The sequence below is a fragment of the Borostomias antarcticus genome, assembly GCF_949987555.1.
Source record: "Borostomias antarcticus genome assembly, chromosome: 12".
In the NCBI taxonomy this organism is placed as follows: domain Eukaryota; kingdom Metazoa; phylum Chordata; class Actinopteri; order Stomiiformes; family Stomiidae; genus Borostomias; species Borostomias antarcticus.
Window position 1 is genome coordinate 24,008,091 of NC_140245.1, and position 14,281 is coordinate 24,022,371.

The 14,281-nt window shown below is 51.6% G+C and overlaps 1 protein-coding gene across 1 annotated transcript in view; it reads left to right on the top strand.

Moving 5' to 3' along the window:
- Positions 1-14,281, top strand: part of LOC311315834 (uncharacterized protein) — a gene marked incomplete at its 3' end in the record, with an annotated part of 25,010 nt that continues 10,729 nt past the window's right edge. Inside the window, exons 1-2 of the mRNA XM_084446531.1 lie at positions 1-1,038; positions 10,915-11,100. Of these exons, the coding sequence (XP_084302657.1) occupies positions 963-1,038; positions 10,915-11,100 (262 nt within the window). The 5' untranslated portion in view covers positions 1-962. The remainder of the gene's footprint in view (positions 1,039-10,914; positions 11,101-14,281) is intronic.

Here is a 14,281-nt window from a genome sequence, read left to right on the forward strand (position 1 = left end):
ATAACCGTTGCTTAACAGCCACGGGTTGATAAGCGTGGACATGCTATCACTATAGCAACTCCATAGCTGGTCAATTACCCTGGCAACGACGAGGAGACGACGGGGAGGCGACGAGGAGACGACGAGGAGACGACGAGGAGACGAGGAGGAGACGAGGAGACGACGAGGGGGCGACGAGGAGGCGACGAGGAGGCGACGGCAGGGGGACCTTGGTTTGCTGCTGTGATGTTAGGGACTACATGGACGGACCCAGCTCTTTAGGCTAGCTCCAGCTAGCTACTTATCTGTAGTGTTATACTACCTAGATAACATAGCACATAGCGAGGAAACGCAAAATAAATATATTTAGGTAGATAGCAAGCTAGCTCAAAGTTTTTTTTGTGCTGGCTAGCTAACGTTTAACGGCTTCATTGAGAAAATCCGGGGAAAATCGGTTTTCTACACATTTATGCTAACGTTAGCTAGCCTAGCAAGCTAGCTGGTTTACGCAATGAGTTTGGGTTAGGATCAACGATGGCTACTTGGCCAGTTGAACTGTAAACAGTTAGGATCAGACGAACTACAGCTATCATAATCACTCAATCAAGGATAGCTAGCTGGACAATCATCAGGACTGATGTGACCAATGTGTTGCTCTGTGATTGACACTTCAGTCCAAGTCATTGAACTGACATGAACAAAGCCGAGTAAACGAAGCTGGGAGCCCCACTTTGCAGTAAGGAACCACAGCGGGGGACCCCCAGAGTTTGGAGCCCCTCTTTGCAGTAAGGAACCACAGCGGGGGACCCCCAGAGTTTGGAGCCCCTCTTTGCAGTAAGGAACCACAGCGGGGGGCCCCCAGAGTTTGGAGCCCCTCTTTGCAGTAAGGAACCACAGCGGGGGACCCCCAGAGTTTGGAGCCCCTCTTTGCAGTAAGGAACCACAGCGGGGGGCCCCCAGAGTTTGGACCCGGGAGGGAGTCGATGTCCCGGGACGTGGAAGCTGGGGCGATGCTGGCACTCGGGCTGTGCGTGATGGCTCTCTTTACCCCCGTGGCTGGTAAGCAAACATTGCTCTAGCAAAGCATCAATATTCATTATTGACTCTTTTGATAAGGATTGCCAACTTCCCCCGAGCTGCTGCATCCGTTTTGATGATATATTAGTGATATACCTGGTTTGAATACAGATAATGAGTTGAACATAGACCTACTATTGGCTACAGACCATTATATTAGTATACATATACCTGGTTTGAATACAGATAATGAGTTGAACATAGACCTACTATTGGCTACAGACCATTATATTAGTATACATATACCTGGTTTGAATACAGATAATTAGTTGAACATAGACCTACTATTGGCTACAGACCATCATATTAGTATACATATACCTGGTTTGAATACAGATAATTAGTTGAACATAGACCTACTATTGGCTACAGACCATCATTTCAGCCTGCACATTTTGCAAGATGGCATTAAGTCTTTGCATTGATAGCCAGGTAGCTATCTAAATGCAAACACAGCCAGCACTATCTGCTGCGATATGTAGTAGTTAAGCTAATGCTCCTTGTATTTACATTTCAAGGTGGTTATTGACTTGCTCAAGTCATGCAAAACGTTCCTGGAATGTCCTTCCAAGGCAAGGTTCCTTCCTCAATGAATGACAGTAGCTATGGTATTCTCGTTGGGTAATACCGCAAATTGAATTCTGTATTATGGTAGGTTGTGTGTATGGTACACTGTGTGTGTGTGTGTGTGTGTGTGTGTGTGTGTGTGTTTGTGTTTGAGTGAGATAGGGTACATGATGAAGGTACTTGGGCCCCCTGGTTTTTCAGTGTACCCAGCACACCACACCATGTTATCAGCGACTGCAGGAATGGGAAAAATCTTGGGTAAACCCGATGATCCTGGAAGGTACTGCAGTCCTTGTTGGAAAAATTCATGTCCTCCTAATCTAGACTTTGTGTTGAAGCCAGGCTTCTGTGGGACCTTGAGAAGAGAGTCAGATAAGATAGCCTAATAGTTTCAATGGGCTTCTTCATAGCAGGATTTGGAGAGAAAAGGGGAGAGTGAGTCGGCCTGGTAAACGGGTAAAATGCTTGGAAAGGAATGAGATTTTTCAGAGGTGAGGGACAGGGTGTAGTTTTGAGTTTAGTCTGTAATTTGCCCATCCTCTGTGATGTAGCGTGTGTGGGTCTCTGTGTGTGTGTGTGTGTGTGTGTGTGTGTGTGTGTCTGTGTCTGTGCGTGTGGGAGCCTGTGGTGTCACTGTTATCTAAGAGCTCTCCAGTCTTAGAAGAACACCCCCAGGGCCTCGAACACCACAGTTAGTCGCTAGACAGACAATCAATCCTGGATCTTTTATTGTGGCACTGAAGGGAGCAATTCATCACTCATCTCACTTAGACCGACGCACGCGTGTCTTTCAGAATGAAAATAATAATACATTACATTTATATAGCGCCTTTCAAAAGACCCGACGACGCTTAAGAAAATAAATAGCTCGTCACCAGTTAATGCAAGATGAAAGTAAGGACACGCTTTAACACCCAAGGCTTAGGCTTTTCCTCCACTCCAGGCTCTAGTAAGGATAACCATCTTGCTTATTCACCACCGCCAGACACAACTCGCCATTTTACACATGTTCTCGTCCGAGTGCGAGATTGTTGTTCAGCATCAAACAGATGCCGAGACGCGGGACCGGGCGAGCTATGCCGTGAGTCAACAGATCGCCATTCGGCACGCGGTTTGCTAGATCCAGCGTCTAGCCCGACTCTTGATTGGCATGTCGTTCTAATTTGCGGAGAGAATTTCAATAACGGCGTACCATCTGGTCCGGCTACAGTGCTCATGTCATACTACAATATTCAGCGCCGTCTGTCGCGAAGAGAACGCGGATCAGGAACAGCATACCTGGGCCCCCCAAGGGCCCAAGACTATAGGCCAATAACGGCCCCCATAGTGACCGCACATTACTGTCTTAATCACAGAGCAGGAGGAGGATTGCGCAATGCCCATGTGATGATGATGATGATGATGGTGCTGATGTAAGGAGTGGAACACGGCCAAAGTCAACCACAGCTCAGAAAATGTCGTCCCCCGACATTGTCATTACCCGCCTCTCCCTTTTTCTCCATCTCTCTGCTTCTCTCCAGTTGAGAAAAGAAAGATTGCTTTAAACTCCCCCATTCTGCCCCCCCCCACCCCCCCTCTCTATTTTCACAAACTCCTCTCAGCTAGTTTCGTTCATCGTTTTTTCTCTCTCTCTCGTCTCCCACTCAACTCCTCCGCGCTGTTTGCATGTTTCACCTGCCGGTCTGATATCCCTCCCAGTCCTCCTAAGACTCATCTCTGAGTGGGCATTCGCCTGCTGTTCCAAAATCTGCTGCGCCAACAGTGCCAGACTTGCGGGTTATCGGGGGGGGGGCGAGGGGGGGGGGGGGGGGTTCTGAGGTTTTGAAGAATGAGAATTTTATTTTAACAGAGGTACCGGTAATCTTTTAGAATGTGGTTTTGGGTTTTCCTATTTTTCTCGCTATCTCCTCCCCCACTGTAAGTTTGTGTCCACAACGTGCCCAGCGAATGAGGAGAGGCCAGGCTGAGGTAGGTAGAGAGACGAGAGGATTAGCCGGAGTAAAGGTACACCTTTAAAGAAAACACACACACACACAGACACACAAAAACAGATTTTCTTGGCTTGTCTGAACCTCCGCCCTGATCCACCCTTCATATCTCATCCTTTCACATCAACAGTCATGTCACCAGTTCAAACCCAGAACAATAGATTTAGTTCAATAGATCTTGTTCTCATGTTTTCAGCTTCAAAGACGAGACCGAGATGGGTAGCAGCAGGTTTAGGGGGAATAGTTTTGTACCACATACGTTTATTATACAGAGATTATTTTTACCATAATTTAGGCGATGGACATGACACCTGTCTTACAAAAAAACTATCACACACCAGAGCTGGGCAGAACTTCTACACATGAGGCTAAGTTGTTGGTAGTCAACTTGGTTTTGAGAATGCCTTCCCTGGAGGCAAAGTAGCCCGAGTCTAGACTAGGCCTAGTTAGGCCTAACCCAAACCCTCTCATGATGCCAAGAAGAGTTGAGTTCACAACCTCTCAATAGCCTCCCTTGTTTCTTCCTCTATTAACTGTAGGGGTGAAGGTCTTGGTGCCTACGTTTTGAATCAGTAATCGACTGTTAACGTCATCGACTGTTAACGTCACAACTCGGAGGAGTCCACACACACACACACAATGGCAATGACAAAGGCAGACCTTCCGGATTGGGGGGAAGGAAAAAAACAGGAAGAATTAGTAGATGTTTAAGAAAACAAAAGGAGTAGTCTTCAGATTTTAACTGGGAGCGACAGCCTATAATTAAGATCCACCCCTTTGTTCGCCGAGACAACGGACCTGCAGAGCTATTGTGAGCCGCCCATGTCCGTGCGGTCGTCGGGATGTTTATCTGCAGGCCGTGCCAACATTGTTAGTCCCGTGTACGGAAGGAAGTGAGCCGTCGGCGTGGAATCGACTCCAGACATTAGATAGTGTAGTATTTGTAAGATTTAGCCTAGATTTGCATATGTGGGCGTGTTTTACTGTTACTCCCGGATGTGTCGAGGATTTGTCGTCATTTTGGGATTTCTTTTAATCTGTTTCAGGTGGTATTGCTGATAAAGCTCACCGGCTTGTTCGTGATGATGGGAATTATTAGTTTGTCCTGAAGTCAGAGTATAAATGTTTATTTGCTAGACCCGCACGTTATTAGCTATGATGACAGAGGGTGTGAGGGTCCGTTTGTTCACTTCACTTAAGAGAGTGTAGGTGGGGGGCGCCCCGGTAGCTCACCGGGTAAGGCGCGCACCATATGTCGGCTAGTCCTTTGCACGGCGGACCCGGGTTCGATTCCCGGCTCGGGTCCTGTGCCGCATGTCCTTCCCTCTCTCTCTCTCCCACATTTCCTGTATCTCTACACTGTCCTATAACATTAAAGCTGAAAAGCCCTAAAAAATATCTTGAAAAAAAAGAGTGTAAGTGGCTTGTTACCACGTGGCTAGCCCCCACCTTAGACTGGAGCGTAGGCACATATCGGACCCGATCGAATGATCGACTCATTTTGAAGGTTCCTCGTGTGAACATTGGACTTGGTGGGACTGCCTTTGCTTACGACGCTCCCTGTACGTGGAACGCCCTCCAACAGACTTTAAAGCTTGAGGTGCTTCCTACTATGACAGGGTTTAAATCTATGGCCCTTAGCCTTTGCACTTCATCCTGCTTTTTTCATTGTTTTAAATGATTCTATCTGTAACACTGTACATTGATCTGCTGTTCTTTATTATCGTTCTCCCTTAATTGTTTTGTTTATGATTGTGTGTGAGCTCGTCGACACCGCAAACGAGGGAAACCTCAGTGTCTTAACGAGTTGAATTAAAGGTTTGAAATTAAATTAAATGAAACATGTTAAGGCCGGGTTCAGTCCAGCGACGAGATGTTAGGCCGGCAGGAGGACCATTAATATCCGACACAGAATCTCTTACTCAGGGATTGTTTGTTTGGGGTCTTAACTGCATGGTGGTTAATTCCTTCCATGACCTAAACCAAGACAGGCGGACTGTGGGGGGTAAACCGGGGTGGGATCAGCTGTTCCAGACCCAGACAGACACCGGCGGGCGGGCGGGGGGGGGCGGGCGGGAGGGAGCGGGTGGGGGGGGCCAGATGGACCAGCAGAAGTCAACCACGGATTATATCCGCTCTCCACTGCTCCCACGACTAGGGCTGGGTTAAAATATAATCGATTCATGATTCTGATTCAGAATCGATTCATGAATCCTCATCGATCTTTTATTTTATGAGTGGATGAATAAATGAAGGAATGAATAGTTCATTCATTCATTCAATGATTCATTCATTCATTTTTGGAAATCAGTATCGATACCCAGCCCTAGTATTGATGTGTTGCATAACTTGGCAGTCATGTAATTAAGGTTACAGCTATAAAAAAACAGGTTTTAGTAACACTAACTGAATTGATATCGAATTGAATCGTGATAATCGATTCTGAACCTTGTGAATCGGAATCGAATCGATTCTTGAAATTCGCATCGATACCCGGCCCTACCCACGACCAGACTCAAGTCGGGGGTCTGCAAATATACCCCCACGACATATCCAGACAACCCGTTACGGTCCAGGCCACACCCACCCCCGCCCCCCCTCCGAACTGACGGATGGCAAGTATCGGACGATGGTTCCAGGTGTGTGTCCTACGCCTCCAGAGGCGAGTCGATTACAATCGAAGGGGTTCTAAGGAGAACCGAGCTACAGCTAGGGGCCGTCCGGGCACGAGACCTGCCTCCTCACCAGGAGCCCGGCAAACCACCCGCTGCGAGAAACCATCGCGCGCTCTCTCGGCGCGATGACGCCGACGGGGTCGAGGCGGGTGGCGCGGTGATTCGGCGATGCCCTGCGTGACCGACGGTAAAAAAGAGAGAAAACTGAGATAGAGAGAGAGGTGTGGAGCAGGATTAGCCTGTTGTTATGTTTCAGCATTGAGGCCAAGAAGAGGGGTAAAGGAGTGGGAGACCGGAGGAGGTGGGGGAGGACTGGAGGAGGTCGGGGGGGGTGGGTGGACCCAGAGCGGAGGAGGCGGGGGGGGGTGGGGGAGGACTGGAGGAGGTCGGGGGGGGGGTGGGTGGACCCAGAGCGGAGGAGGTGGAGGGGGGTGGGGGAGACTGGAGGAGGTGGGGGAGGACTGGAGGAGGTGGGGGGGGGTGGGTGGACCCGGAGCGGAGGAGGCGGGGAGCGTTTTTTTGGGGAAGAGGGGGGGAGATTAGCAAATAACTGGGCCATGGGTAAACAGTGAGCCGTCAGCCAATAGGCACGCTCTCTCTCTCTCTCTCTCTCTCTCTCTCTCTCTCTCTCTCTCGCTCTCTCTCTCTCTCTCTCTCTGTCGCGCGGAGAGGAGAATTACCCCCAAAGCCTTTTGATATGACTCCCTCCCCCTCCCTCTCTCCCCTGCTTTCTCCCTCCCTCTCTCCCCCCCCTCTCTCTCTCTCTCTCTGGCCCGGCACACTCTGACCCACAATCCAACACTGCAGCTGGAGCCAACACCACAGGGGCCTCCCCACAGCCTCACTGGTCGGGAGACGAAACAACAGTAACGACCACGCGGGACTCTATCCACCAATCGCTGCAGGCCCCTAAGAGTCCCATGTTCTGTGAGCAACGGCCTCCTTAGCAGAAAGAGGGGCGAAGAGACTGGGGGGCACTGCAAAGGTTTTAACGCCACAAATTCCTCACATCGGAGCGCAGGCTGTCGACCCCCTCGCACCCGAGGCACGGAGCTAATCTGCTGACTAGCCAGGGCACGCCCCCGGGCGCTCTGGGGGTGAGGGGGTGTTCTCGGGGCTTCGTCACTGCAGTTTGGCGGGGGTTTTTTCCGCTAAATGACAAGGGACAGACAGTGGGGGTCTCTGTGGGGGTACCGGTGAGTCTTGTCCTCGTCGGACTCCTTCCCCTCAGCGTCCCTCGATCCCTCCCTCCTCCCTCCTCCCTCCTGTGTCTCCGAGGCCCAGCCCGGTAGCAGAGTCAGTAGTTGCGGGAGTGAAGGCCCCTGGCTCAGTAGGGCAGGGTTGACCGCTTATCAGCGGGTCGGGAGGGAGAGGAGCTGATGCCGCGCGGCAGGGCTGGACACACACACCCCGCATGGGCCGGCGTGACCTTGGGCAGGGCCAACAGCAGAGTCCGCCCCCCCCCCCCCCGCGCGCGCTCCAGGGACGGGGGGGGCGACATACACTGGCACACCATGTCTCTGTTATGTACACACTCAGACATCTCTCTCCCTCTCTCTCTCTCCCTCTCTCCCTCCCTCTGCTTCCTCTCTCTCTCTCCTTCCTCTCTCTCTCTCTCCCCCTTCCTCTCGCTCTCCCTCCCTCTCTCTCTCTCTCGCGACACTTCTTCTCTCGCTTACGCACACCGTCCGTTGCGACGGAGCGCCATCTAGGGGTCGGGAGGGAGGGACTTTAAAGGGGCGCGAGCGCCCAGCCTGTCGGCGAGGAGAATGACTTCAATCCGGACGCGAGTCTAGAAGAAAAACAGAGAGCCGTTGAACAGAAAAAGCCTCACGCCCAGTCTTGACTGATTAAGACCTCGTCCTAAAAAATGTCTTTCGGGGACAGATATTTGCTGAAAGTCTGGTTTGCAGCCTGTAATCACAACCACCAACAACACAAGATAAAGGGCTGAAAATTGTGAATGAAATTAATCCATGAATGAAATGATACGGAACCATTAACTCACCGGATAAGGCTGCGTTCGCACGGCAGATTTTGTGAGCTGCTAAAAAACGCGAGGCGCTCCGCATCGTCCCTGGCCGCCGCTATTCGCTGCCGAGCGACAGAACGCGACCAATCACAGGGCGCGTCCTCCGCGCTCCGCGGAAAAAGTACAATATTTTCGCCTTTTCGGCGCCGATTAAACGCGAGACGCCTCGCAAGGCTCCCAGCGCGCTGCTCCACAGACGACAGCGAAAAGCGACGCGCAAACTCTTAGACATCGGCCGCGTGAACGCAGCCTACGAGCTCGAGAGGAGCAGTGAGGAGAGAACGAGGAGAAATGGACGATGTTTACATGTCTGACGAGATGCATCATCATGTTTACATGTCTGACAGTCATATAGCAGACACTTTCATCCAAAGTGACTTACAATCGTTGCTAATGTAGGTCATCAATGTACTACTACACCACAGAACTCATAAGGGCATCTCCTTTCTAAACAAGTGACCAACAGCGCAATCTACCGTTAAAGCCGACGTAGAGTTTTGAGCCTGCGGTGAACGATGGCGTCAGCAGACAGTTCGTTCCACCACTGCGGGGCCGGGACAGAGAAGAGCCGTGACCGCGTCGATCGACCGCAGGGGCCTCGTAGGCGGCGACTCGCCTCGAGGTAGCGGTCGGGAGGGGGGCGTTCGGGCCCCGACAACGGCCCCGGAGGTGGGAGGGAGCTGTTTCTTTCATTAGAGGATGAGTCACCGGAAGTTTAGCGGACACGGGGCCATCCGGAACTTTTTTTGTGTCCTGCTCGTTGTGTCCTTTCGTTAATGGGAAAAGCAGTAAAAATAGAGCATGTAAGTACGAGGTCCTCGCGGCCGGGCGCTCATTACACCAGCGAGGAGACGGAGCGACGGCTCTCTTTTCAAACCCACACACAGGAACGCTCTCCTCCGAGCGGCTCCAGTCCTTGAATATGCGCTGCCTCACTTAAATCTTCAGGTTGCTTGTTCGGAATTGAACAATGTAACGATGGCAATTCAGTGCGAGTGTCTGACTATCAACGTTGAATGCCTGATGAGTCACACATCTTAAGTTTTCTACCTCCCTCTCCCCGTCTCGCCCCACCCACCCTGTCTCCCCCACCTCTCCCTGTCCCCCCCCCCCTCTCCCTGTCTCCCCTCCCTCTCCCTGTCTCTCCCCCCTCTCCCTGTCTCCCCTCTCTCCCTGTCTCTCCTCCCTCTCCCTGTCTCTCCTCCCTCTCCCTGTCTCCCCTCCCTCTCCCTGTCTCCCCTCCCTCTCCCTGTCTCTCCCCCCTCTCCCTGTCTCTCCTCCCTCTCCCTGTCTCTCCTCCCTCTCCCTGTCTCTCCCCCCTCTCCCTGTCTCCCCCCCCCTCTCCCTGTCTCGCCCACCCACCCTGTCTCTCCCCCCTCTCCCTGTCTCCCCCCCCTCCTCCCTCTCCCTGTCTCCCCCCCCTCCCCCTGTCCCCCCCCCCTCTCCCTGTCTCTCCCCCTCCCTGTCTCCCCTCCCTCTCCCTGTCTCCCCCCTCTCCCTGTCTCTCCCCCTCCCTGTCTCCCTCCTCTCCCTGTCTCTCCCCCCTCTCCCTGTCTCTCCCTGTCTCTCCCTCTCCCCCCTCTCTCCCTGTCTCCCCCCCTCTCCCTGTCTCTCCTCCCTCTCCCTGTCTCTCCTCCCTCTCCCTGTCTCTCCCCCCTCTCCCTGTCTCCCCTCCCTCTCCCTGTCTCCCCCCCCTCTCCCTGTCTCCCCTCCCTCTCCCTGTCTCCCCCCCCTCTCCCTGTCTCCCCCCCCTCTCCCTGTCTCTCCTCCCCCTCTCCCTGTCTCTCCTCCCTCTCCCTGTCTCCCCCCCTCTCCCTGTCTCCCCCCCCTCTCCCTGTCTCTCCCTCTCCCTGTCTCCCCCCCCTCCTCCCTCTCCCTGTCTCCCCCCCCTCCCCCTGTCCCCCCCCCCTCTCCCTGTCTCTCCCCCTCCCTGTCTCCCCCCCCTCCCTCTCCCCCCTCTCTCCCTGTCTCCCCCCCCTCCTCCCTCTCCCTGTCTCTCCCCCCTCCCCCTGTCCCCCCCCCCTCTCCCTGTCTCTCCCCCTCCCTGTCTCCCCCCCCTCCCTCTCCCCCCTCTCTCCCTGTCTCCCCCCCCTCCTCCCTCTCCCTGTCTCCCCCCCCTCCCCCTGTCCCCCCCCCCTCTCCCTGTCTCTCCCCCTCCCTGTCTCCCCCCCCTCCCTGTCTCCCCCCTCTCCCTGTCTCCCCCCCCTCCTCCCTCTCCCTGTCTCCCCCCCCTCCTCCCTCTCCCTGTCTCCCCCCCCTCCTCCCTCTCCCTGTCTCCCCCCTCTCCCTGTCTCCCCCCCCTCCCTGTCTCCCCCCTCTCCCTGTCTCCCCCCCCTCCTCCCTCTCCCTGTCTCCCCCCCCTCCTCCCTCTCCCTGTCTCCCCCCCCTCCTCCCTCTCCCTGTCTCCCCCCCCTCCCCCCTCTCCCTGTCTCCCCCCCCTCCTCCCTCTCCCTGTCTCCCCCCTCTCCCTGTCTCCCCCCTCTCCCTGTCTCTCCCCATCCCTGTCTCCCCCCCCTCCCTGTCTCCCTCCTCTCCCTGTCTCTCCCCCTCCCTGTCTCTCCCTCTCCCTGTCTCCCCCCTCCCTGTCCCCCCCCAGCGGCGCAGGGCGAGGAGCGTCAGTGCGCGTTCACCGACCAGCAGCAGCAGTGGGAGGTGGAGCGTGTGGCGGGCGGGGAGGGGCGGGTCTCCCCGGAGAACACCACCATCCGCTGCGCCAGGGGCAGCCACTGCTTCGGCCTATGGGAGAAGAGCCCGCCCGGCGACGTGCGCCTGGTCAAACAAGGTAGGCGGAGCCATGGTTTAAGCCCCACCCCCATCCCAGGTTTCATACAACACATGTGACTGGGGAAGTAACGATAACCGCTATAAAGATAAACCGCGATAGAATTCGATGACATTTATCGGGACGAAATGATAATTTAAAACCATGTTTGATTTCCACGCTTTGAAAAACGACTGTAAATACTGTCCAGTATCAACCAAAGTTAGCAACAGTCTCCAAGACGCATTATTTGAATGTTTAAGCAAACAAAAAAGTGTGTTAGTGTTGCTAATTTTATTTGTGGCCTTCAGTATAAAACCCGGTGAAATGATTTCAGTGCTTCCAGTAGTTCTTTGAAAATGTCATTTTATCACATTTTATCATCCCGCGATGATACTGATAACCATGGTGATTTTGATCACTGTAATCGTGATCACGTGACGGATAGATAGGGGTGCTCCGATTCCACTAAGCCACGATCCCATTCCTGGGGTCACAATCCCATTCCAGAATCCATTCTCGATTCCAACGATTCTCGATGCCAGAATCTATAATCGATTCTCAATTCTCAATGGATTTTCTACAAAGACGGATTTTAGGATCTACTCCAGTCCGATGTGTGCCAAGAAAGTGGAATATAGCAGATTAAAGGGTACAATATTGGGTGCGTTAAGTAGCTGAGCGCTCAGTCGGCGATCAGTGATCAGAATTCACTTAACGGGTTGCTCAGTTACGCTCAGACTGATCTGCTCAGAGCACAAGTGAGCAGTTTTGAACTATGATCTGTTTGAGCCAAACACCACGTCATCATAATCATCACTAGGGATGGGAATTTCGACTAATTTTAAAACCGAGTAACCTAACCTGATCCTACTCGAGTAACCGATTACTCAAAAAAAAAGATTACTCAAAAAAAGATACCGTCCAGACAGAGCGCATTTAACCCCGGCCCCCTCGGAGGGGAATACGTTTTTTTCCGCCGTTATTACGTGGCGGTGCTTTCATGTCTCGTCCATGCCCTTGCAAATAAACATATTTAAAAGCTGATGTGTGGTTGGATGCATTACTTATCGTCAGATTGAATAAACCACAGGTTTTCATGAAGCTATCGGAATCGAAAAACGCAGCCTTTTAATGTGGATGCACTGCCCAGCTCATAGCCTATTAAGCCTATCGTTAGGCTACACTGAAAACTCCAAGCCTACAATATGCAACCAGACCTCTAATTTACTAATCAAAATTAAGTATTAAACCAAGCCTTTACTGCCGGTGCCGGATAACAAGTGAATTAATTTTTAGCGTTAAAAAGCACCGCGGCACTCACTGCCTATTTCCAATTTATTGGACAATAATGGATGTTTCGGCATCAAGCCTTCATTAGAGAAATGTCCATGCAAAACTAAATAGATTTATTGAACAATAGGCCTATTCATTCAATATTTCTTTATAGGCTGGAAAACGAGTAGGCTATACGCGCATGGACCTGTGCTGGTACTCGCTGTCTTTTTCAGCACCACCTCATTACCAACATGATTAGACTACCGCAAAATGATGGGAGTGCTGCGTGGAGCCAGAGTACAAAGTCCACTCACACCAATGCCTACTATGCACAGTATAAAGATAAACAAAATCAGAGACCCGGTACCAGCGTTTAATTGTCAAAACAAAACAAATGAAGTGGCATATACTGTATATAGGCTTAAGTCTATAGTTCTCTCATAGGCTACCTACGCTGTAACAGGTTTGAAAGTCCGAGGCTCGATCCATAAAATACTTTAACACTATGCAAAACCACGGTGTAGTTTGATCCGAAAATGCTTAACAGTATGGAAAACCGAACCATGGACAGAGCATTAGCAAGCCCATGGGCTAATTATTGCTAGTTTTTGTGACCACGTAACTTTGCACCCAAGAACTGTGTCCATGTAAATAAATATAGCTTTTAAAACGTAACCAGTTAGCTGGCTAGACAGTAATCAACTAGTAATCAGTCATCACTGCCCCTGACAACTGGCTGCATTTATTATTTTTACGATCGGTGCACTTTCAGATATTCAGTTTAATAGCCAGGCAGGGGGTTCCCCCGGGATCCCCAGACAGCTGACGAGTCATGCCCTATCTAATATCTGATCATTGGTTGCCTGAAAGAGCCGCAGTGATGTTGGCAGCACCTTTCTGAAAAGTTGAGATGGCAATGTTTTCAAAAAGCCGGAGTGCTCGAAAAAAGACTCCGTATACAGCGCTTTACTCCACGCTTTTCTCTATCCTCTTTGGTAACAATGGCACAAGCGCTCAGAAATGCGCGCTTTCACGGCCAAACATGCCATATTATATAGCCTTTAGATTAACCGAGTAGTGTTTATTTTCCGACTAGCAGATTGCCTACTCGGGTACTCGAGTACTCGGTTAACCGTGCACATCCCTAATCATCACCTGAGCAAAAAAACAACAAGGAACGTGTTTTGGCTCGGGAATAGTTGGGACGCCGCTCACTAATCACACATGATTGACAACAGGTGAAAAGTGCTCGTCTCCTAGCAACTCGGCGCTCGGTGAGAGCAGACCGTTAAGTGGTTTTAAAAAGAGTGAGCATTCACTCACTGAGCACTCAGCTACTTAACGCACCCATTATGTAGTTTTATATTGCAATAGCACACAAAGGCAAGTCTAAGACAAAAAAACGTCACATTTATTAATAGCATACTGAACTTCACATTCAGCCTCTCAAGTATAACAGTCATTAACTTTAAACTTCCAGTATTTCTCAATTCAGTCAGTGACCATGCTGAACTTGAATAAAACAAGGAAAGTATCACTATAACTTCCAGTATTTCTCAATTCACAGTTAGTTTGCTGAACTTAAATAAAACATTCAAATATTTCTCAAGTCAAAGTGCTCAGGAGAGAGAGAGGGGAAAAAAAAGAAGAAGAAGAATCGATTCTTGGGAGTTGGGAATCGATTCAGGAATCGTGGCATTAAGAATCGCGATCCTTTCAAGAATCGATTCTTTGGAGCACCCCTACAGATAGACACCATTCACTCACTCGTTGGCGCCCCACCTGTCCGCTCCTCCCTCTTCCTCCCTCTGCCACTCCTCTTCCTCCCCCTGACCCTCCTCTTCCTCCCCCTGACCCTCCTCTTCCTCCCTCTCCCCCTCCTCTTCCTCCCCCTGACCCTCCTCTTCCTTCCTCTGCCCCTCCT